At 40.8% G+C, this 22,084-nt stretch overlaps 1 protein-coding gene across 3 annotated transcripts in view; it reads right to left on the bottom strand.

The window, feature by feature from the left end:
- The window catches only part of GNAS (GNAS complex locus), a 151,321-nt gene that overhangs the window by 16,458 nt on the left and 112,779 nt on the right, over positions 1–22,084 (bottom strand). For all 3 annotated transcript variants that reach the window (XM_061441758.1, XM_061441759.1, XM_061441760.1), the window contains exon 5: positions 21,828–21,925. In XM_061441758.1, coding sequence (XP_061297742.1) covers positions 21,828–21,925 — 98 coding nt within the window. The remainder of the gene's footprint in view (positions 1–21,827; positions 21,926–22,084) is intronic.

The raw sequence follows: 22,084 nt of genomic DNA, 5'->3' as shown, positions 1-22,084 counted from the left end.
ATCAACCCATTCAATTACATCCAAATTATCTGTGTGGGAACAGAATGTTATGTCAAAAATGTTATTCAGTGTATTTGTCAATATTACCCAACAGAAGACATTTGTATAATCAGGAGTTTCAATATTTTCTACAGCGTATGAAAGCAACAGCTCAGGAATCAGACTGAAGTTGTAAGACTTTGCTATTTCAGAGACACTGGAAACAGCGTGATACAACACAGTGGACACCGCTCCCAAAACATAAAATCATAGTTGCTCTATCAGAAACCAATAGAGACTACAGATGGTAATCAAAGAACTGCAACAAGCATTAAGCCACAGTAAAATATATTCTGTATGCCATAAAAGCATCGAGCACATGCTCCACACAAACTGCACCATCAGCCCACAGGATTCCTTTAGGTCCCTACATGGATATTTTAATTTCTAAAAATTGTAGAGTAACTTCCACCCAGCCTTAACGCTGTGTGTAAGCTTCCCTCCCCTTCCCCCTTCCTTTCACCACATCCAGTCTGCTCAATTGCCATCCTGAACTGTGCACGTTTCAGGAAACAGCAGTCTTCACCCAAGTATTTTGGAAAATGTACTTTATAGCGTGTAATGCAGCCCAATTTAGGAGTTGTTGTTCTGTATAAAGACACTCCAAGTTAGTGTAAGAGCCTACAATCTACTGCAAGTTTTCATTTAAATTATATTTAAAAAAAATCCTATATATGTGATTTTTTTCTCCCTTAAGAAAGCAATGAATAAATTATTATGGGATAGCCCTTTCTGGCTCATATAATGCACAAATTTTACTGTTTTGTCTGGGAGAAAGATAAGGGGGAGAGGGCTTCAGAGCAGAAGACACTGCAGAGTCACCCAAAATCTGGCCAAATACTCCAGTCCTTCACTGGAAGAGCCCCCCCGAAGCCCCAGGGCTCCTGCCAGTTTCCCACTACCATTAGCTCTTCACTGTTACTAGATGCTCCTCCTCCAGTGATGGCTTTGGAGCGATGCCTCCCCCAGGCACATTTGTGCTCCTTTAGGCTTCCCGCTGACCGGGGGCACATGTTATCCCACAGCCACCGGCCTGTGACTGTATTCAATCACCCGTCTTCAAATGCAACCCACATACCACACAGCTCCCCCACGGATAACTGACCCAAACCCCCGAGGCTGCTCCAGATGCCTTCACTCCTCCTTTGTGAACTTGTACAAAGGTATTTTCACACTTGCAAGTACCAAAACAGACCGGTTAAAAACAACTCGCTACCGCATGCCTCCGAGGCTCGCCCCGCCACACAAACCTGCATGTGTCAAATAACTTCGGAACAGCCCCTCACCCCACCCCAGAAAATTACTTCCCCATGCCAGGAGGAAACATAAAGCTGATCCAAATCCAGGGTTGGGTACAGCAATGAAAGGTAACGGTATGGATGAGATCACTACGTCGTGATCCTATTCCCGGGCAAGCCCAGGGCGGGACGTGGTGTGAGTGAGTGGGGAGAATTTGGCACAATCCCTATTAACTTCTTTTGTCTTAAAAGTCGGCTGCAAAGGAAGCCAAAAACCAGGAAAAAAATGAAGCACTTAAATGCTAATGTAACAAAATTTCTCACCTTGTCTTGCTACTGCCCTACTTCTCCAGCTTTCTGTCCTATTAGTGGGCCAAACACACTGGAGTCTCAGATCCAACTAATGATCCTGTCTCTTGCAACACACTATCAACTATTTGCTACGGGATGTTTTCTCTTCTCTACATTTAAAAAAGATCTGTTTGCCTGCATTTTTCCTTATCCCTTTGAACAAATCAGTATTTAAAATAAAACAAGAAGTGAACTGATCAGAAATCCAAATGGTTTCAATCTCCTGTGACGCTCTAAGGCTGTCATCCTGAAGACTCAAACTTCCAGGTACTCCATAGAGTTTGACATCTTTTGCAGTTATCTCAGCAAGAGCTCTGCACACTAAAGACTACGATTTTTAATTTTACACAAGGAATGAAAAGTTCCATTCTAAAAACTTGATTGTAAGAAAAATAACAAGTTGTTTCCATGGTCTTTGCTACCTATAAAGCCATCAAGCTGGACTAGTGAGAATTCAAGTACGACTGATGATGAACTCTCCCAACCCTGCTCCCCCATATTCTTAATGTATTTTTTTCAGTTCCCGTTTTCTGGAAGGTAGAAAAAGGTCTGTATCTATGAACAAGGTCAGGGATTTTTATGTTGCAAGATGGTTTTTTTTTAATAGTAAGCTGAAGTCATAGACTTCAGACAGCAGAAGAAATCAACCACATCACTGACTGCATCACTCCCATGCTCTGTGAGGCCTGAACTTGGAGGGGAAGCTCTAGATTTAATAGTTTTTCAAAGTCTATGTAAATCAACAAGGTGCAAGTGGGATCTTCTCAGCCAGGTGCTAGATTAGCTGCTGCTAACTTGGTCTAAGGAGCCTGTTTAAGCAGTTATTTAGGCAAAAATCCATATAAGTAATTTTTAATGGAGTTTAAGACTGTCTCTATAGAATATAAATTTGTTTGAATCCCCCAACATCTCTGAATGCAAATAAGCAAATGAATGCTTGTCTTCAGTTTCAGGTATCACTAATATGGCAACACCCTATATGTGCTTTATAACTGTATGTCCCTGACCGTAGGCTGCTCTGAGCAATTAAAGCAGGTGAACCTAATGGGATATCCTTTCATTGTGTTTCAACAAAGTATTTATATGAACCTTGTCCTCATGGTCTTTAGCTCCCTCCAGTGCCATCAAATCAGTAGAATTGCTTTTGGTTGATAAAGACCATCATGCCCACATAATTTTCAAATAGCATCATTCTGAAAAAATTAGGGACATCACTAATAAATAAAATAAAAATTAGGTTAATCATTTGAAATGTCAATAAAAGCAATGTCATTCTGTTAATGCCTGGAACCAAGCACCACACCCAGGAAATATAAAAGTGAAAAAAAAAAAAAAACAACCCAAGAAAATAAAGGAGAGACAACCAAAGAGCTGCATCTGAAGTAGGAATAAAACTGTACTGGTTTGACAGTCACAAAATGCTTTGTAAGCATTTTTACTGGTATTTGCACTATGCCTTCCAGATGATAAAAAGAATTAATGAACTAATACTTCGTGCTTGTTTCCATGATTTGAAGAAACAGCCATCTGCAAAAACGGGCAAATAAAGGCTTGGAGAGTTCCCACATTTTGCAGCTCGTGTGTGTCTTATATAACCTAAACCCCAAACATGGAGAATGCAGAACCAGGCACTTCCCCAGCTGTGATCGGAAAAACAGGCAACATCATTTTTAAGAGGAATTTTAGGGATGGAGGTAGGTGGAGCTGACGTGACCTCACGTGACAGAAAAGGAATTCTGATCCCAGGACTGAGTTTCCGCAGGAACTAGGGAAGCTCAGCGAAGAAACCAGGCCCCAGATGAGCCCAAAACAATGGGAGGACAAACGGCTGCTAAGTTTTGAGCAGGGTGGTTGGGTGGACTTTGCTCTCGTATCTAAATACGCTTGTACAGACAAACAGCTCACATGTCTTCAGCACGTAAGAATGCAAATCGAATGCTGGAATTTCACCTCGTAAGGCACCATCCCAACTGAGATTTTTGTTCAGCATTTTAGGAAATTGGACTTTTTTTGCAAAAAGGCAGGAATTTTGACTGTTATCCTGCTCACAGGAAGCTCAAACATTCCATTTCTCCTACACCAGCATCACACATGGGGCTTGCTGCAGGCACTCAGGGCCAGAACAGCAGTCAGTGCCTTCCCAGGACGACCTGTCAATACCTGTCCGCAGCTTAAACAACTCTTAGCAGCAGCTCATGTTTCAGGCTTTGCTTTTCTCAGAGGCTGCTGCTTCTCCCCCCTCCACCTTTGTTTTTTGTAATGTTCTTTTTCCAACTTGGGAAAACAACTCCAGGCCTCTGTAAAAGGAGGCACAGAACCTGGCACCGGTATTACAACCATCTGTAGATGTAGCACACCTCTTGTTCTAGAGTGAGTTACAATATAAAGTTATTCTTCTTTTTCTTGAAAACATTTGCTTATCATTAGTACCAGACTTAAAAAGAATTATTTTAACACAAGCAAATGGTAGGGAGCTACAGTAGCAATTTTATACTATTAATTTTGACATTCATCTTTGGTTACTGTGAAAAGCATCATCTGCAAGTATCTGTTTCTGTGTTCTGCCACACAATTAAATGAAGAAGTCAAATTTAAGTGCTTGTCTCTCCCTGGTACACATTACATTCAGGCAAATAAAAGGAGAAAGAAATCAAGCTTGAAGCCAAATTCAAAGGCAAACAATAAAGGTCAACATACTACTTCTGTGGGAAAGCCGTTCACAGGGAGTGACCATGTTCCTGAAAAAGTGCAGCCCTCTCTTACTCTCATAGAAGTTTAACACATGGAACAAAAAGAACTGTCAGTCATTTGGCTTCATGACTTTGCCTTTGATTAGATTTTCACTACTCTCCTTTAAAGGAAAATCTAATGTAGACCCTCCACCTTCACTTACCCCCGTGCCGTTTGTGATAACATCAATACATACTCATTGACCACAGAATAGTTCCCAAGCCTGCATTTGGATATTTAGTGCTTTTAAGCACTAAATTAAATTGACACAATTCTAACAAACTCCTCACAGAATACAGTGGCTTTACAAAGGCTCACAAACAGCACTATCCGAACAAGGGACAAAATACGCCATTTTAGAATCTTTGACTAACTCGACTCAACTTACCCTACAGCAGAATTTTAATCATTATAAAAATATGAACTCCTTTAAATCTCATCTTTCAGAAGAGAAGACTAGCTGTAAAAGATCTTTAAAATACTATTTAAAGCTCTAATCATTCAGATGTCTGTAAACCAGGATCTACTTCATATTTCCAAAACATATTTTAGCATTTGCAAAAATGTATTTTTCAACATAGATTTTCCTAAGCTGCATCCTTTTAAGATTAAAGTAACAGAGAATTTAGAGCGAAGCATGTACAGGAAAAGTAAAATCCCTGACAAGGCACAACCTCAGCCTGTTTCCTCTCTGCGCCAAGAGTCACATCTGCTGGTTTCAGCTTGGAGAGGTTTTCCATGGCAGTTCCCTGACTCACAGACAAGCAGTCAGGTGCTGCAAAACATGGAACCTATGTAGAGCTGGAGTAAGTATGCATGCAGTAAGATGTGTGTGGGTGATGGACATGCAAGTGTGAGGAAGAGCTGCTGGGCAAGTACACAGGAAAAAGGAGGCAAGGTTAAATCTTGAAAGGACTTTTAAAATCCCTTATTCTCTAACTAGCTTAAGACAATGTTACAATGGGGAAGCAATGATGCAGCTTCTTCAGGTGAAATTAGTTCTTTTAAACTAGCTTTACAGCCACTGCTTATTACAGTCATATGAATTGTTGTAATTGCCTAAACAATTACAAATATATTATTCACAGAACATAATTATTTCAGCTTTGTAACTTTAAACCCCCTCAACAGTAGAATGGATAGCTTTAGCTTGAAATGGAAGCTTATACTCATGAGACTAGAAGGGTTCAGGAGGCAGGAAAGGCGACACGCGCACCGCCCTTGCAGTGTTAGCATCCTCACTGCTCTCCTTATTGGCAGCCTTTACACAAAGGCCAAGGACTGAGAAAGCCTGAGCAGGGAGTCTTCTCCCACAGCCCCATCCTTCTCTTCTGACGTGAGTCTCTGTGCTCCCAGGCTGTGCCAGAGTCTTGACCACAAACTACCCCTCCACGGAGGCTGAAGAGACCCTCTGCGCTAAGGTGTAACTGTGTGAAACTCTGCTGAAGTTAAATTACTGCCACGTTCTCTGGAAAACTTCACTTTAGACCTCCTTTCCTCAGGGATGCGGGGAAGGAGAAAGGAGAAACACCTATTCTAGCCATTATGGTTGTGAAGCAAGTACAAAATGGTGCGATAAGCTCTATCTACGCAGGTAGCACGAAACAAACACACTGAAAGGTGGAAAAGAATTTCCTCTCTGCAGGCATTAATTGTGAGCCCCCAGTGATGATGGCTTACACTTTTCTATTTTGTAACACTGAAAAGAAAATATCACAGAGCTATGAATAACAACGCATTTCTGCACCACGAGTGGGTGGACTCCCTGCCCCCACACACTCAATCACAGCTGGGCACCAGGAATCCGAGGGAAAGCAAAGCCAAGCTGAGAAGCCCAAGGTGTGCATTCAAGTTCCAGAAAATTCCCAGATTTCACTGGATGACTAAAAGCCCTCAGATTCCCGTAGAAGACACACACATCTTGCCCATCTCTTTGTCTGCAGGGGGCAGTGTCTCATGTTTGCATTTTAAATGGCTGAAACACTAAACCTGAATTATTTATTAACAGATTAAAAATCTCCTCTTCTACATGAGAGGAACATTTAAACAGTCTCAGGAAGAGAATTGAACTAAACCAGACACTAAAACTCATGAGTAGAACTGGTGCACTGGGAAAGATTAGAAGCAGTCTGAGAAGGTACTTATCTTCCCCAAATGTAGTGCATATTCCCACATCAACACATGCTAAGGGGGTTATGAACCCAGATGGTGCTTTGGCTGCCCTTAAAAGCTGCACTTAATATCTAAGTCTATTATTTTGCACAAAGACATAAACCTAGCAACCCTCTTACAAAGTCTGACTGCAAAGAAGCACCAAAGGATGTACAGCCCCCTTCAGTGTTGCAGTCTTGGTTTAAGTATGTGCCTGAAACTTTGTGGGCATCTGACACTCACAGCCACAGATCTGATAATAAATGTGCAATTCCAAGCTGTGCTAGGTAGCGGAGGTATGCAGCAGCCTCAGCAGAACAATCATGACCCAGCTGTAGCCTGAACTCGCTCACCTATTGCTCTGATACCTGTAACTAGCAACTATGCCATTTGAGAGTGCTGAAGACAATTCCAGGATTTCCATTTGTTCTGCATTACTATAATTAGAGCTTCCAGATCTTGGTTTACACTAAGAATAGCAGCGAAGACTGCAAGGTGGAAGAACCTCAGATCAGATGGATCAGACAGGGAGAAAGCCTGGAAAGCTCCACGGCTCTGGTGAATTGGAGGTGTGTTCTTACATTACTTACACCTATCAGGTGCTTATACATACACAGTCTATAAACATTATGACCAGATGTGAAACACAGCTTTTATCACACTGCAGTATTTTAACCTCACTTCCTCTTCTCAGCAGCAAATTATTAGATTCACCACAAAAAGAGCGCTTAAGCACAGTACTATGCAACTACTAAATATAGCCATCCTCTGTTTTCTTCCACATTTCCCAGCCCAAGACATTTCTGCAGCATTCTGAATGCACTCAGTGCCCTGTATTGATTGCGATGCTGAAAGCCAGTGACAGGTGCAGAGCTCTCAGTATGGCACTTTTCCCTCACCCCATCCCACCCATGTTTAGATCATATAGTTTCAGCTTGTAAAACTACCGTTATCATCTTTGTGTAAATGCACAGGCACAGGAAGTCCAAGGAACAGACTCCCAACAAGCAGATGAGAGAATGAAAAAGGATCCAAGTTGCTAATAAACTGTGCAAGAATTATACACGGCATCTAACTACTGGTTTTAAGGGAGCATCACTGGAGTACTTCTACAGGTAAGTGCAGCCTTAATTTTAATTAGAAAAGAAAAATGCCCTCCTTTGAATGAACCCACTACCATTTCAGAGACCTACGTTTTATTAACGTGTCTAATGTTTTTCTGTTTCCTTTCTTAAAAGGAATAGCATGGGGAAGAGGGGAAAAGAAAAAGGCTGATCCAGTTTGCATTCAGGCACTGACTTTCCTGACTGTGGCTCCAAACACCAAGCTTTTAAAAAATCACCAAACAAAACACCTGGCCATCCCAGGCTCACGTTGCTCTGCAGCAGGACCTCCTCCTTTTACTTACATTCATTTGTATCAGTGTCAGCAGCAGATATTTACTGGAGTTATGGTCAAAAGGTATCCAAATGGAGGAAAAAAAACCTTCAAATAATACCACAACTGAAAAATGCAACTTTTCTAACGTATTACTGATTTCTAAGTAAGCATGCAGGGGAAACTGCCATACACTGACGTAGCCATAGTTGTGTCTAACTCTGTAGAGTAAAAATCTGTCTCAGTTTTCTGCATATCTAGCATTAATCCGTTACAATGCTTTGTGGTATGGATGTTAAGAATAAATATGAAACACTTCAGAATTTAAAAGATACACTATTTAAATGTGGATACAACAACCCAATTCACCCTGTAACCCATGTATGTATAAAAGCAGCATACGCTTGTACGGATTCTGGTAATTACAGAGTTTTGTTTCAAAAAACCATCATGTTCATACAATATAAACATGGCAATTGTCACTATCTCACAATCTACACTGTGATTTCAATTATGCACAACAAAGGGACTGCTCATGAGAACTGAACGGAGAGGGTAAATTGCATCCCTCATAATAACAGTAACAAACCTGCGCTCATTAGCCTTTATTTGTTTTTTTTTAAAAGGTATTTGTTGAATTCTCACAAACACCTCTTAGAGACTGGCGAAAAAAGAAAACTGCACTGGGTGCGGCATTCATCTTTCACTTGTGAGGCTTGTCTTGAGGGAAATCAGTTTCATATTCTTGAGAGCCACGTGACTTTATCAGAAAACCACAGCGCACAATTCTGGCATAATTAGCAGGACCTTCTTAAACACAGCCCAGAAGAAAGCTCTGAGGGAAACAAACACATTTCACATCATTAGGGAAAGTCAGAACTGAAGTGGAGGTGCCAGCCTCTGTACAGAACAGCAGAAATCCTACCTATTTTTAGTTCACAATTCCAATAAGAAAACAGCTGGGAGTCTAATGAAATTATCTTGGTGACAAATTTAATGGACTGAACACTGAAGTTACTATTTTTAAATAAAGTTCCTAATTATCTTTCAAAACAAGAAGCAATTAAGCAGCAGTGGAGCTACGGCTTCCAAAGCGTCTGCTAAGGCTTGGCTCCAATCAGACTGAAACTGGGAAATGGCTCAACACCTTCCTGATCCTAAAAACTGGTTGAGGGCCAGGCTCAGGGTTTGGTTGGGTTTCTTTTTTTCCTTCTTAGTTTAAAGAAAGCAGCTCTGCTTTGACCTGTCCAGTCCTGCCTTGCCCTGTTTTTCCCTGCCTTTTCCCAATCACCCTCCTTATGAGCTGGGAATGCCTTCGCGCAGCTGAACAATTCACAACCCGCCTTGTGCGAGGAGAAGGTGGAGAGGAAAACAGAGCTCGGAATGTCTGAAGAGAGCTGGAGAAAACGATAAATGGTAATAAACTGCTTGGATCTTGGAGTAGTTCAGCTCTGCGGAGAAGAGGTGGACAGTGAAGTATGCCAGAGGTGACAGCGAAGGGTCAAGGATCTAACCTAGCAATGAGCACTGGAAGAGCACAGAGGAACTCACAACACAGAGCATATCAACATCTGCGAATTTTCTGAACAAATCACAATAAAGTGAGGTATAAACTGACATGTTCTTCTCCAAACAGCTCTTTAAAACTACACATTTTAATTACTGGTTCTCTTGATAACACACTGTGACAACAGCATATTATACTTGTAACCTCACCTAAAACTATTCTACACTTCATGTATACTATATGCCTTGGTTTTGAAACAAACTTTTAACAACAGAGGCACAGAATTAACATTGAAAACACACAGATAACGTACTAGTATCTACATTTTAATGTGACATATCAGGATACTAGAGTCTGGAATACCTATTTGGGCAATATTACATCTATGCTGGCAAGACAAGAGAAGATCTTAAACCCATCTTCTCACCCCTTCTACAAAAACACTTAATTGTGTCAAGATTCTTGATGACTTTGCAATACTTCTTTACCTTTTTACCATGACACATTGAACAACATCACCCTTCACTCATCTGATTTCATTTAAAACCTCACACTATCCAAAATAATCCAAGTGTTTTTGCAGATGTGAGCTTTTACACTCCTCTTGAAGAAGAGCCATAACACAACACCAATTTACGAATGGGAAAACTAAGTTTTCACTCAAATCTGGCCTTTGGTAACAATGTATTTGGATCCTAAAGCAGCTCAGTGCTGTGAAAGAGAGTTCTCTAGCAAAAGGGAGAAGAGAAGCCATTCAGGCTGAACCAAGAGAAGAACTGAGACTGTACACCTTAACTGTAAAATCTGTTCTTTGTGGCACACTGACAGGTAGAGCTAATGAAAAGACCAAAATAAAATAGCTATCAGTAGACTTGAGCACGACTGGGTCACTCTTGAAATTCAATCTGATGAAGGAACATCCAGAGAGCAGCCCCTCTCTCTATGAGGCTACGTAGGAAGACTGCTTTGCCAGATACAAAGCTCCAAGATGCCTAACCTTTTCACACTGTCCCTAATTTTATAACCTCATAAACAAGCAAGTAAAAATCCAACTGAGATGGATTATGTCCAAAGTGGTGGACAGTGTGTTCCAGACATGGTCTGCAGCAACTCTGCATTACCAACATTGGCAATATATGAACAAAATTGCCAAAATAACACAATTCACGAGGATTTTGTGTGTACACTGCTATTTTAATTTATTTCTAAAAATAACTTAGGCTTCGAAGGGTTTGTTTGGTTTTAATTGTAAAAACACCAATCTTTCAGCAAAGATCAGGCAGCACTACCCAGCTGCCTGAACCGGGCTGGATGTGGCTCCCACCAGCAACGGGCTCCATCGGCATTCCCTCCTCCAGGACCCAGCTCCTTCCCTCCCCCAGCTACAACAGCCTTCCTAAAAATAGCCCTCTGCTCTGTTCTACTCCGGCTGCAGTTTACATAAGCCCATTGGGGGAAGGGGAACCTTGCAGAGTACCCAAGGCACTTCACAGCCTTCACAAAACATTTACTGGGCAGCCAACACATTTTAAGTGTAAATTACCATCCAGACACTGAAAACCCTGACTTGCATAATGAACACACTATAGTTTAGCTTTATTGGTGGATAGCCTTCTCTAAGACTTCATTAGTGTACCACAATACAAATATAGTTAACACAGAATTATATTTAACTACAACAACTGATTTTAACACATTTCAGCTACAAAATCAGTATTCTACAGAGTAATCAGCTGAAAAACGGTATTTCAATCACAAAACCTATCAACGACATCCTGCCTGCAAAATTACTCTTAATCACATGTAAAATTAGCCAATAACTTCTTTCAGTTTATTTAGGACTTAGTCACATACTATAAAAAGTACTTGAAGAGCTTCAGTTTGATAAACTTGTTCACCTAATATAAGCTTAATCTATTTCTTCATTTTCAGCCTGCCTCTCCTGAAGTATGGATTTTATGACCATGTTCTCTGCATGCAAGCACATGGTCTCAATAAACTTTCAAGCCTGCTGGTAAATTTATACCAAATGTATAGCAGATATCTTTGTCACAGGGGTCTCTCAAAACGAGTAACTTCAGCAATACCTGTGAATGCAGGCAAGCACCCAGATAAAAGTAATTTAAATGTAAAGTCCCCCGTGAAGGAAAGGATTCCGTGTCTCATTAAACAGTGGAGTTCATACAGGAGGAAAAGGAAGGAGAAAATGTGCATCGAGTACTCCCTTTCCCTGAGACCGGCAGTGATGTATTTGCAGTGTTTTCAGCCCAGAGAATAATCGGGAATCGAACCTGGCGCTTTCACACTGTACCAGCAAATGTACTGGCCTCATTTCATCCTTGTAGCAGAAATTTTCTGTTGCCTCCTATCTTTTGCAACACTATTACTTTTAATTCCTTTTTTAAAGCAAGTCTTTAATGAGGTTTTACAGTATCTTTACACGTCTTAGTCTGATAAAGCATTCTCCTAATTGTCATCTTCTAATCTTGAAATGTTCCTTTTCTGCAGCAATACAGCATGAGTTATAAGAGCTCTCATAAAAAAACCACTAAACAACAAAAGAACAACCCATGTTCCAAACGCTGTTGTGCTTGCTGACAGTGAACATCAGCAACAGCAGATCCTAAGGTCAGGGCAACAACTTCCAGCAGCTGCTCACCCACCAAGGTGAGGAATCTGCAAAATCCTAAAAGAAATCCTAAAAATACCAGTCCCACCAGCTCCACATCTGCCTGGGCAGCCGTTCCAACAAGCCTTTTCCTGCTGGAGCAGCATCTACTGGGGCTTCCCGGCAGCAGCCAGACCCGAGGGGTCCCCTTTCACAAACACCCTGCAGCCAGCCCAGCATTGCCCCCACATTGGCTGCCTCCTACCCCCAGTTCCAGCCAGGGAACACCAGCCCAGCTGTTACACAGGTAATGCAATAGGGATTCAGATGGAGCTGTACTCTTTCTCCTTTCTTCAAGCACTTATTTATAGAGTGCCCTGTGTTTTGCACCTGCAGGTCTTCCTCCCGCAGGAGGGATTCCTAGTGGAGACTACTCCAACCTGTCTGCAGATCTTTTACTCCACGTGTTTCTGTATCATATTGAAATGTTGCTTTGAATCACAGCTCAGAACAAACCTCATTGAGGGCTTTTTCCGTTTGCATAAAGGGAGGCTGCAGAAGCATGGCAAGAAAGGGTGAGTGAAAAATCAATCCTCAGAACTAATACAAGTTTTAACAGTCGCTTTGACTGCTTCGGAACTCTTGGCATCTATGGATTTTACACCACTATACTAATCCAAGAGCAGTATTCCATTAACCCTGACACTAACAATACAAGATGTTGTTTGCTCTGTTTTTTTTTTAATAAAGTTACGGGAATTTTACAGTAAAACTGAGCACATTTTTAAAATGAAGGTCTAGTACAGCCTATGTACATGACAACCTCACAGTGTACATGAACATAACTCTTATTTTAACTTCTCATCCTAATTCACTGTAATACACAGACTGCTATCTGTCTTCACAAACCCCAGAGGATTTAAGGATTACTGTGTACACAATAATCTACTATTTCACTGGTCCAAATTTACTCAAAGTATATGTATTTTTTTTTCTTTGAGAACTGAGATTACAGAAGTTTCATCTGCAGCAGAGTTATTTTTAGAGTGAATTTGTTGCAGTTTCCCTACCACAAAAAAAGTATATTCTGTGTCTAGTGAAAGGGCAATACTACCTGCAAGATCCATATACATGAACATAAGCCAAAGTATCTTGAACTTGCAGGAATTACAGAGTTCTACCATTCTGACTTTCTGGACGTGTCAAACCTCGTCAAATGCTGGGCCTGTCTTGCAGTATGCACCAAGTGTGTGTTTACCAGCTTTGCACCAGTAGCCTGACAGGGTGTTTACTACAATAGTGAGGTTCCCTCACTCCAGGAATGTGTGGCATCACTTGAAGGATGAAGGCTGCTTGGCAGAACACCAAGGAAACTATGCAATCAGCGATATTTGTGAAACCTGTTGTTAATGAATTAACTCACAGTAGGAGAAACTCCATCTACTTTAAGAGAGGTCCTATAGGAATGAATCCAGGCTGATTTTTTCTTGATCTTTACGATCATGAAAGAAAAATACAGCAGTGTAGTAATGCTATGTTAGCAGCTGCATTTAATGATCTTGTGTAACAATGATATATACCGATTTCTTGAATAAATTATTTGGTGTCGGGTCTCTAACAGCACTGATTAGTCACTCCAAAATGGATTACGCATTGAGTCAGGGCTTTCAATGCGTACTTGAAATCTTGTACACTAATATATTAGTTGTTTGAAAAATATTGGTAATTTAATTATATGGAGAATTATTTATGACGTCTCAAAACTTCACAAATAATCAGCTAGAATAATCAACCAAAACCGTCAACCCTACACATCTCCTCGATTAAAAGCTGGAAACACTGTACTGCAAAGTGGCAACTCTCCAACTGTTTTGCACAGCTAACCCCAGGTAAATTTAGCTTTAGGTACACAAAATCAGAGTTACATGCAGAACAAGCACCCTGCCAGTGTAGTTCACTACTTCTTATCCTATTACAAACTTATATCTATCTACAGAGCAAGAGACCAATACGACATTCACAGCATCTGCTCCAAAAGTCTCAGTGGACAAAAGATACTTTTTCATGTATTTCTAGCACATTCTTTCACACTATTGGTTAATGCCACAACAAAACCTTTGAGAATGGGAAAAGGAAACAGTGGGAAGGAGTGGGAAATGTGCTGCCACTAAAATGCAGAAATCGGTAAAAGTTTAATTAACAGAAGATTTTGGCTTAACATTTCATCTCCTGCTGTACTGCATTTCAAATCTTCCCCTTCACCCACAAAGAAATTCCACTGCATTTGAATGTGAAGTTTGCAGAGAACAGTGCCACAAAAAAAAGAAGCAGAAGCATGGACAGGTATCAGAAATATGCTGACTGAGAAGTCCAGATACTACTGAACCAAGCAGACTTGAAAGCAATTACAAAAATACACATTTGGCATTTGCTTCAAAAAAAAGCTTATTTTACTTCTTCTTTTTGACACAGAAATCTGTGTGTTTGACATAGGGCTCCTGCACATCTTGTCATTAATCTGCATTATTCGTTCATTAAAATGTTCAAAATCCTTTGGTGATGCAAGCATAATGTTCTGTATCAAGCAGCACGGTTTGCCATTTTTACCTCTAGTAACAAGGAATCTGTTTTTCTCTTCAGTGAATTATTTTTAACTCTGTTTTAATTAAGGGTATGGGTATAGGCAAGCCATCGAGAAACTGGGCTACAAAACAACTCTGCAGAATTCTGAACTGTAGCCAAATACTTTTAGTACAGAGTTATCTTATGAAGCTGTCTCATTCTTTGGTTTATACAGCAGTAGTTACTCATACATTCACATTCTTCGATAACATCAACTTTGGTTTTAAAGCTGCCTATTAAAGTAAAATATTAGCTAAAAGCTACATCCTGAGCAAACTACCGAGTTCAACACAGTACTCTTCACCAGCTAATTAAAATGTCAATATGCGCGTTATTTATGCCGGCCTTCGTGACACTGTCATGATGTGCTTTTGCCAATTCAAAATGAAACTTCTCTGTCAGAGGAAAACAGCAATCTACTGAACAAATCATGTGGTTGTCTACTTAAGATCACAGAGGAAATTCACCATTTTATGGACAGATGTCATTTAAGTAAAATGTTAACACTCGTGCCAAAGTTTCAGAAATATTCCTGAGCAAGCCCCTGCCTAACCTGAGCAGATTTTGTGCTGTGAATGTTACTGAAGCAAAGAAATAGCTGTTGCATGAGCGAATGTAACAATGAGCATCCATTTCCACCAAATGAGGCACCAACGAACACTTGCACTAGGGTTAATCCTTAATTCTTGCAGGCATTAGCAAGTGACAGACAAACTAAAAGGCAAAGTGCGACTATCTGGATGCAGGACTGGGTCAAGAAACTGGGGAAGAAGTTCCAACCCAGCTTCTTCATGCTCTCCAGATCTGGTCAGCCCTGCCTCCAGCTGGAGGCAAATCCCTAATACTTATACCTAGACACAGTAAGGAAGTTGCATCTGCATTCAAAGGCCAGAAAGGAACTGACACATTAACAGATGTGTGGAACAAAGGAGAAATAAAAGCAGCAAATGAATGAAGGCAATGGGTGCAGGGAGGTTATAAGTGGCAGAGTGAGCAGAAGTGAAGGCAGAAATTGGATTCCTGGAGCAAACAGTTAAACCCTTTCACAGTAATTCAGACTGATGTTCTGGGCATTGCACAGACCTCAAAAGCCTGTGGTATGACTTCTTAAATTATTCACATTTTGGACTTGTAAAGGTCCTTCTGCCATTATGGCTCATCACCTTCAGTATTTTCACTTACAGGGGCTCCTAATTCATAAGACTCAAGCAAGCTATTCCAGGACACCTTTTCTTTTATCTTGCTTCATATTGGCATGTAATTTATTTTGAAGACAGAGAAGTTTATCTGGGGTTAAGTATAGCTTGAAATTAGGAATTTATGATTAGCTGTGACAACAGTGGGAACATGTGTTGGATTCATAATCCATTTATTGGCTAAATTTAGGTAATCTGGTTTTCACAGCACTTGCCAGCAGGCACATCCCTGCTATTCACAGTCAGCAAGAAAGGGCAGACACATGGAGTAGTTAGGTATAATTCAGCTACTTAGATATTTGGGCTCATTTTATTGGTAGTGACTTCCCTAAAGTCATGCAAAGACAGGAGTTAGTGTGTTTCCCATTATCTCCAGCAACCTACTCCTGCACCCATTACACCACTGGATTGCAGAGAAAATATAACATGGGCTGTATTTTTTATTTTTTTAATAGAAATTTAACCTTGTTTGTAGCATGATCTGTTTCCTCAGGCTGAAGAAGAGTAGGGAAAAGACCCTAATTCAGCTAAGTGCTCTGGAATAAAGTAAGGTGGGCTTTTTATAATCAAGATGAAAGATTAGAAGTCGGATGTTCTAAGCCTATTTCTTGGCTTGCAGCAAGGAATACAGCAGTATTCCTATTGCCACACAGCAGTAGGCAAGCTCAGCCGTTTTAGATCAGCAAAAGGGGGCATGAATATTATTCTTCCTCATGGGAATGTTTAACAATATAATTGTTAATGTCCGTAAGAAGCTCATGTATGCCAGGAACATAGGCCAGGGAAAATTCCTGTCCTGTTGAATGTGAGACATAGCTTGCAGAGCTGGAGGAGAGAAGAGTAACTGCTCTGCCAAAATTACATCGAGTGGAAAGTAAAAAGAAAAAAAAGTCATAAATAATATGAATAAGAAACGGGACTAACAGTAACACCCCTGATAAATCAGCCACTATTTAAAAAGGTGAGACTTTCAGCAAACACACACTTTACTGCATGTTCCATGAAGGGAACTTTGTCATGAACTGAAATCAACATAGAAGAAAATCATTAAGTGCTCAGATCAGGGCTCTTAATTGCTCTCTACAAGTCAGCCAACCCAGAAATAAAACACACCATAAACCTTAATAAAAATATAAAGAATTTACAAGCCATAACAAATTAGAAATTAAGAAAACAGTGCATCCACATCTGCTGATCCTTTAGCAGCCCTGCACAGCAACTGGCTAATAGCTGCACTCCCCCCTTTTCTTTGATAAGTGTTTTAAAAACAAACACCTTAAAAAGTACTTCTCATAAAACTCCTCTGGAGCAGCCTGGCACAGTTTTAAGCTATCAGAGTGGCTCTGCTAGGGCTGAAGGCTGAGAAACACGACTCTGCACCTACACCAGCGACCTCCCCATGCTTTCTCCTTCCCCGAAATGGCAGGCAGCAGAAGAGCCGTCGCGGCCAGCGGCAGGAAATAGCGTGAGAATGGGCTCCCTCGTGCTACTTCCAGCCCTTCCTGATATCCGAGGGTGTGAAATGGGTTGCAAAGACTGTCTCTCACACTATTTCCTTTTCCACCCCAGCTGAAACCAGGAAGCACCAGCTAGGAGATATACACAGCAAGCACAGCGTAACATAAAGCACAGAATCAGACTGATGGCCAGGGCTGTAACTAAAGCAAGAATTCAGGGATTGTGGGCACAGCCCAGCGTTAGCAAATCTAGAGAAAGCACTAGGATGCTCATGTAACCCAGGCTTTGCTTTTGATTTACTACATAGCTAATCCAAAGGCTATTAACATCAAAGCAATTTTCTTCAGGATGTTCACAGAATTTGGGTCAGACTTTACAGGATGGTGCAGGCATCCTCCATGCCCCTGTGCCACAAACAGCACATCTGCATGGGAGAGAGCCTGCTTACTCTTAACTACTCTGCTGTGTATTTGTGAGCCTTCAAGAAAAGAGCTGCCCAAATGCAAACTGAGGTAGAAGTATTAGCAACAACAGCACTTCAAAGAGATTATGTTTGTTTATATTTGACAGAAGGATATATGTGACAAACAGGTCTTGGCACATTACAGTGGAAATGGCTCCTATGTTTTAAGTAATATATTCTAAATAAAATACAACCCTGTGCCTTCAGGGAAGACATACAAAGGATGGCAAATCATTTATTTATCACCATTCAGGGTATTCTATATTCTAGACCTTTCTGCGTTGTTCTCTTTATTATTGGCCAAGAGCAGTATCACAAGGCAGCTTCAGTACATTCATTCTCTTGTGCATACATCCCCACAAGATACAAGGGCAATAATATTTGGTCTTCTCAAAGACGATGCTCCTTCCTTACAGCTAAAATACATTCTTCTCAGAAAGAACCTGGTAACAACCCTGCAGACCATATAGCTCTAAAAGAAGAATTGAAACTAACTACTTAGTAAGTCCAGAGAAGAAAAGGGAAACAGTCTCCCCTCCTTTCTCTGCCTCTCAAGACTCTAAAATACGCCTAGGCAGGAAGTACAGTAAAGCTCATGATGAGCAGAGGCAGCTACTCTTTCAAAATGAACAGGGTTCCTCCAAAGTGCCATTTTCATTTAGCCAGTGAGCATGAGGGGAAAGGGCAGGATACCAGAAGGGCTCTCCAGCAGCTGAGGTTACTGGGCGGGCCTCCCAGCTTCACACCTCCAAAGATCACCACTGCAATTCCATGGAAAGCCAGGAGCGTACCTGTCGCTTTGGTCTTTTCTGAGCCAATGCAACCAGGAACTTGACGGAGCAGCAGCAATAGCGCATATTAATGTCATTTTTTTTACAGGGAGGCACTGAAAAACTGTAGTGAGTCAGCAGGAAGTATTGCAGTATTTAAAGTTACTGCTCAGGAGCAGGTGAAAAATGCCATTTCCAGACATTAAACAGCTACGTTCGAGTTAGCTAGATACAAGATATTTGGTTGAGAATCAGACTGGTTCCCACTTTCCAGGGAAAGGACAAGCAGCAAGAAGCAGCCTTCTCCTTGCCCCAAGCTCATCTAGGAGAGCTCCTGATTCACCAATTAGCTCCCTTCTTTCCTCAACACAAATCTGCACGCATTTACGTCCCCGCCTGCCCAACATCTTCCTTCCCAAGGTGATCCACCATCCTGCAGCTATGCCATGCAGTCTGTAACCTGAAGAGACCTCCGGTCAGAGTACAGCTAAGCTGCCCTACACAGAGAATCAGGTTTTATCCATGAAAAGCAGAACTGTAAAAGCAGTGGTGTCCAACAGAAGGGAACCAGGTAAGTCCTCAAGGCCTCCTCTCACTGCCACCATCACGCCATTAACAAGAGATGGAAATAAGAGGAAGGAAGGGACTTGTGCCAGTTCCCAGAAGCCAGCAGGCGGGATGCCGGGGGCTGCTGCCGGGAACAGCTGCCACACAAGCAGACCATGAGCCCTGCAATGTGCCCGCTCCCTGAGGACAGGAGACCCAGGCCAGCCTCTGAACCCACAGAGATCCTTGAAGAAGCTCTGCACACATTTCATGTTGGTTTGGCAGGAACAGAAAGGAATTTTAGTTTGATATTAACTTTTCAGAAAGCCAAACAGAGCCCTGTGAGATACACACACTCCTCACTCTTCCCTGCTCAAAGACAGGCAAAACTCATTATTAAGCATTCAGCACAACTGCCTTGAAAAGCTTCCTACACAAAACCGTGCCACTTCCAATAGTGGGAAAACCTTCCTCTTTAAAAATGCAGGAAGAGCCTGCACCAAGACAAGCTTTAAGCAATTCACACTTTGAAAAATGACATTTAAGGAAAAAAAAAATCTGAAAATTTACAAATAACTACAGAAAGTTAATTTCTGTTAACAGGAAACATTATTTAGGGTTTTAAAGCAGTCCACCAAACAAAGTATCAATATGTAACAATTCATTCAACTTTAAAGGAGGGATTTTTGGAAGCTGGTTTCATCATGAAAGAGAAAAGCCACTTTCCCACCTTCATTTTAAGTCCCCCTTTCTTGTTTTAAAGAGGGACTTCAAAAGGGGAAGGTGTTTAGAACCCAAGACCATTCTCTGCAAAAACTGACAACTCCAACAGCTTGCACAGCTTTCTCTTTTAACTTCTATGAGCCTTATGTGACAGTAGCTTGCACATTCAAATTGAAAGCACCCACTTGATAAATCTCAGCTACATTTTATATTTGCTACATTCTTTTCTTTCGAGTGTGCTCACCAGTTTAATTTCAAGGTATCAATCCTGTCAGATTTCATGCAGTAATTTTCATCAGGTCCCGTGAAAATGGAACACCACAAAAACAAGTTCAGAATTTCAAAGTGATGTTAACCTCCAAGCAAGTATTTTGCCCTTAAAAACTTCTTACTTTGCAGATCGTGTTATTAAAAACAATGCCACTGCATGATCAAAGATGCCAGAAAGGACAAGAACTACCAAAGCTAACAACTAGAAAGCTTCTTTTGTAAGAAAATAATGTCATATACTTTACAATCAAATTGAATAAATATTAGAATGATGAAATATTTTTAGAAGGAGACAGCAATGGTTACCTTAGTTAAAATATCTAATTTGTCAGCAATATACAAGGTTTCATTTTGGCTCAGCAGCTCATGATGTAGAATTACGTGTTCCACTAGATGGAGCAGGACAGTAAACCCATCTTGAAGGCCACCCCTGGCTGCTGACCCATGAAAAAGTCAATGTCCAGCCATCAGGGATGGTAAGAATTTTAGCTTTCTTCTGTGCATTCAGGGCAGAACGAAATTTGCTTCTCTTCCAAAAAAGGGCAACACAAAACCCCCTTTGTGCTTAACAATTTACTTCTTCCCATCAGAGAAGCTGACTATTAACAAACACTAATCAGAAACAAACAGATAACCAAACCCTATGAGAAACAAAGCTAGGTTTTCCCCATTTCTACCAGCTTTACACTAGAAAGAAAAAATGTTCTGGATAGTTGAAGGGAATGAAAATCTTGCCGGGTTTTTTCTGTAGCAACCGAAGCTGCAAAACGATCCATGCCAAATGATCAAACATTAGTCACCTAATGCAAAAGACATCGCTACACATCAAACAAATTCACAGTAGAAACAATGGCTAAACTTCAAAGAGGCTCCTAAAGACCTGGAGCTGTGCAAGTCATAGTAAAATTATCTCCCTGGTCTCTTTTCAAACACAGCTAATTGTTGATTTAGCTTTCAGTCTACCTAAACAAACAACACAAAAAGAACCTTACAAATTTTATCAGATGTTCTTTAAGGCAGTAGTAAACAAACTGCCTTTGTCCATCAGCACGTGAAATAAGAAACCTGCGTTTCTTTGACCATTAAATCTTATTTCATCTTCTCCAAAAGAAGCAGAGAGAGTATAAACTAATACAGAACACTGAAGTCCTGCAATTCTTGTGTATATACAACAAAAAAAAAATACCAGGAATGGTCACAATTACCACAAACATATTCCCATTAAAAAAATATGAACCATAATATACAGCTGTATGTGGTAAATAACTGCAAACATGCAGAAGCCTCTTATGTTAATACAAATTATCACAGTGGTACAAAGAGTAGAAGAGAATCTTTCTCAGATACGTGCATCAAGGCACACAAGCAGAAGTCTTGGTGACTGATCACAGGCTGCTGCCTATGATTCTTACTGCCATCTCTTAGTTTTCAGATAAATAAACTGCACTAAAACAAAAGCTACAAACATGGGCATGAGGAGGAAACCTGGTCTTTGAGACAGTACTATTGCCTACTGCATTAAGGTGCCAGCCTTTATTAAGACCATTTGATAGCACCTGCAAAGTTTTCAATAGAGATGGCTATTGTGTAACTGAACACCAGTTTTTCTTACCTCTTTGAATAGCCGATTACCAAGAATTCACTATGTAGCATGCACTCCTTTTCCAAGGTAAGGAAGAGTAAGCAACGAAACCATCCAAATCACTGTCATTGAATGTTTTCAATAAAAGAATTTGGATATAGCAGTCAATATAGAGCAGAATAGAAACAATACTTACTACTGTGCACAATCAATCAGTTGATACTCATTAGATCTCTCATAGCAGGCTCTCACACCTTCGTCTTGCCAAAGGGTTTTTGTATGTTCGTAAAACTCCTGAAAGAGTAAGAAGAGCATTAGCAAAACGGATTATATATGAAGAGAACTGGCAAATGGTACCCTATCGTTTCCACTGCAGTGAGTGATAAATGGTAGCATTATTTAACAAAAAACATTTTTCAGAACCTGACTACAAGTTCAGTTGGCTTTCTCAGT

Source organism: Pezoporus flaviventris, unplaced genomic scaffold (genome assembly GCF_033815535.1).
Source record: "Pezoporus flaviventris isolate CSIRO_AGI_PZ_B2104156 unplaced genomic scaffold, CSIRO_AGI_Pfla_v1 ptg000213l, whole genome shotgun sequence".
Lineage (NCBI taxonomy): Eukaryota > Metazoa > Chordata > Aves > Psittaciformes > Psittacidae > Pezoporus > Pezoporus flaviventris.
The sequence above is the reverse complement of the archived record's forward strand: the minus strand, read 5'-3'. Positions and strand labels throughout refer to the sequence as shown.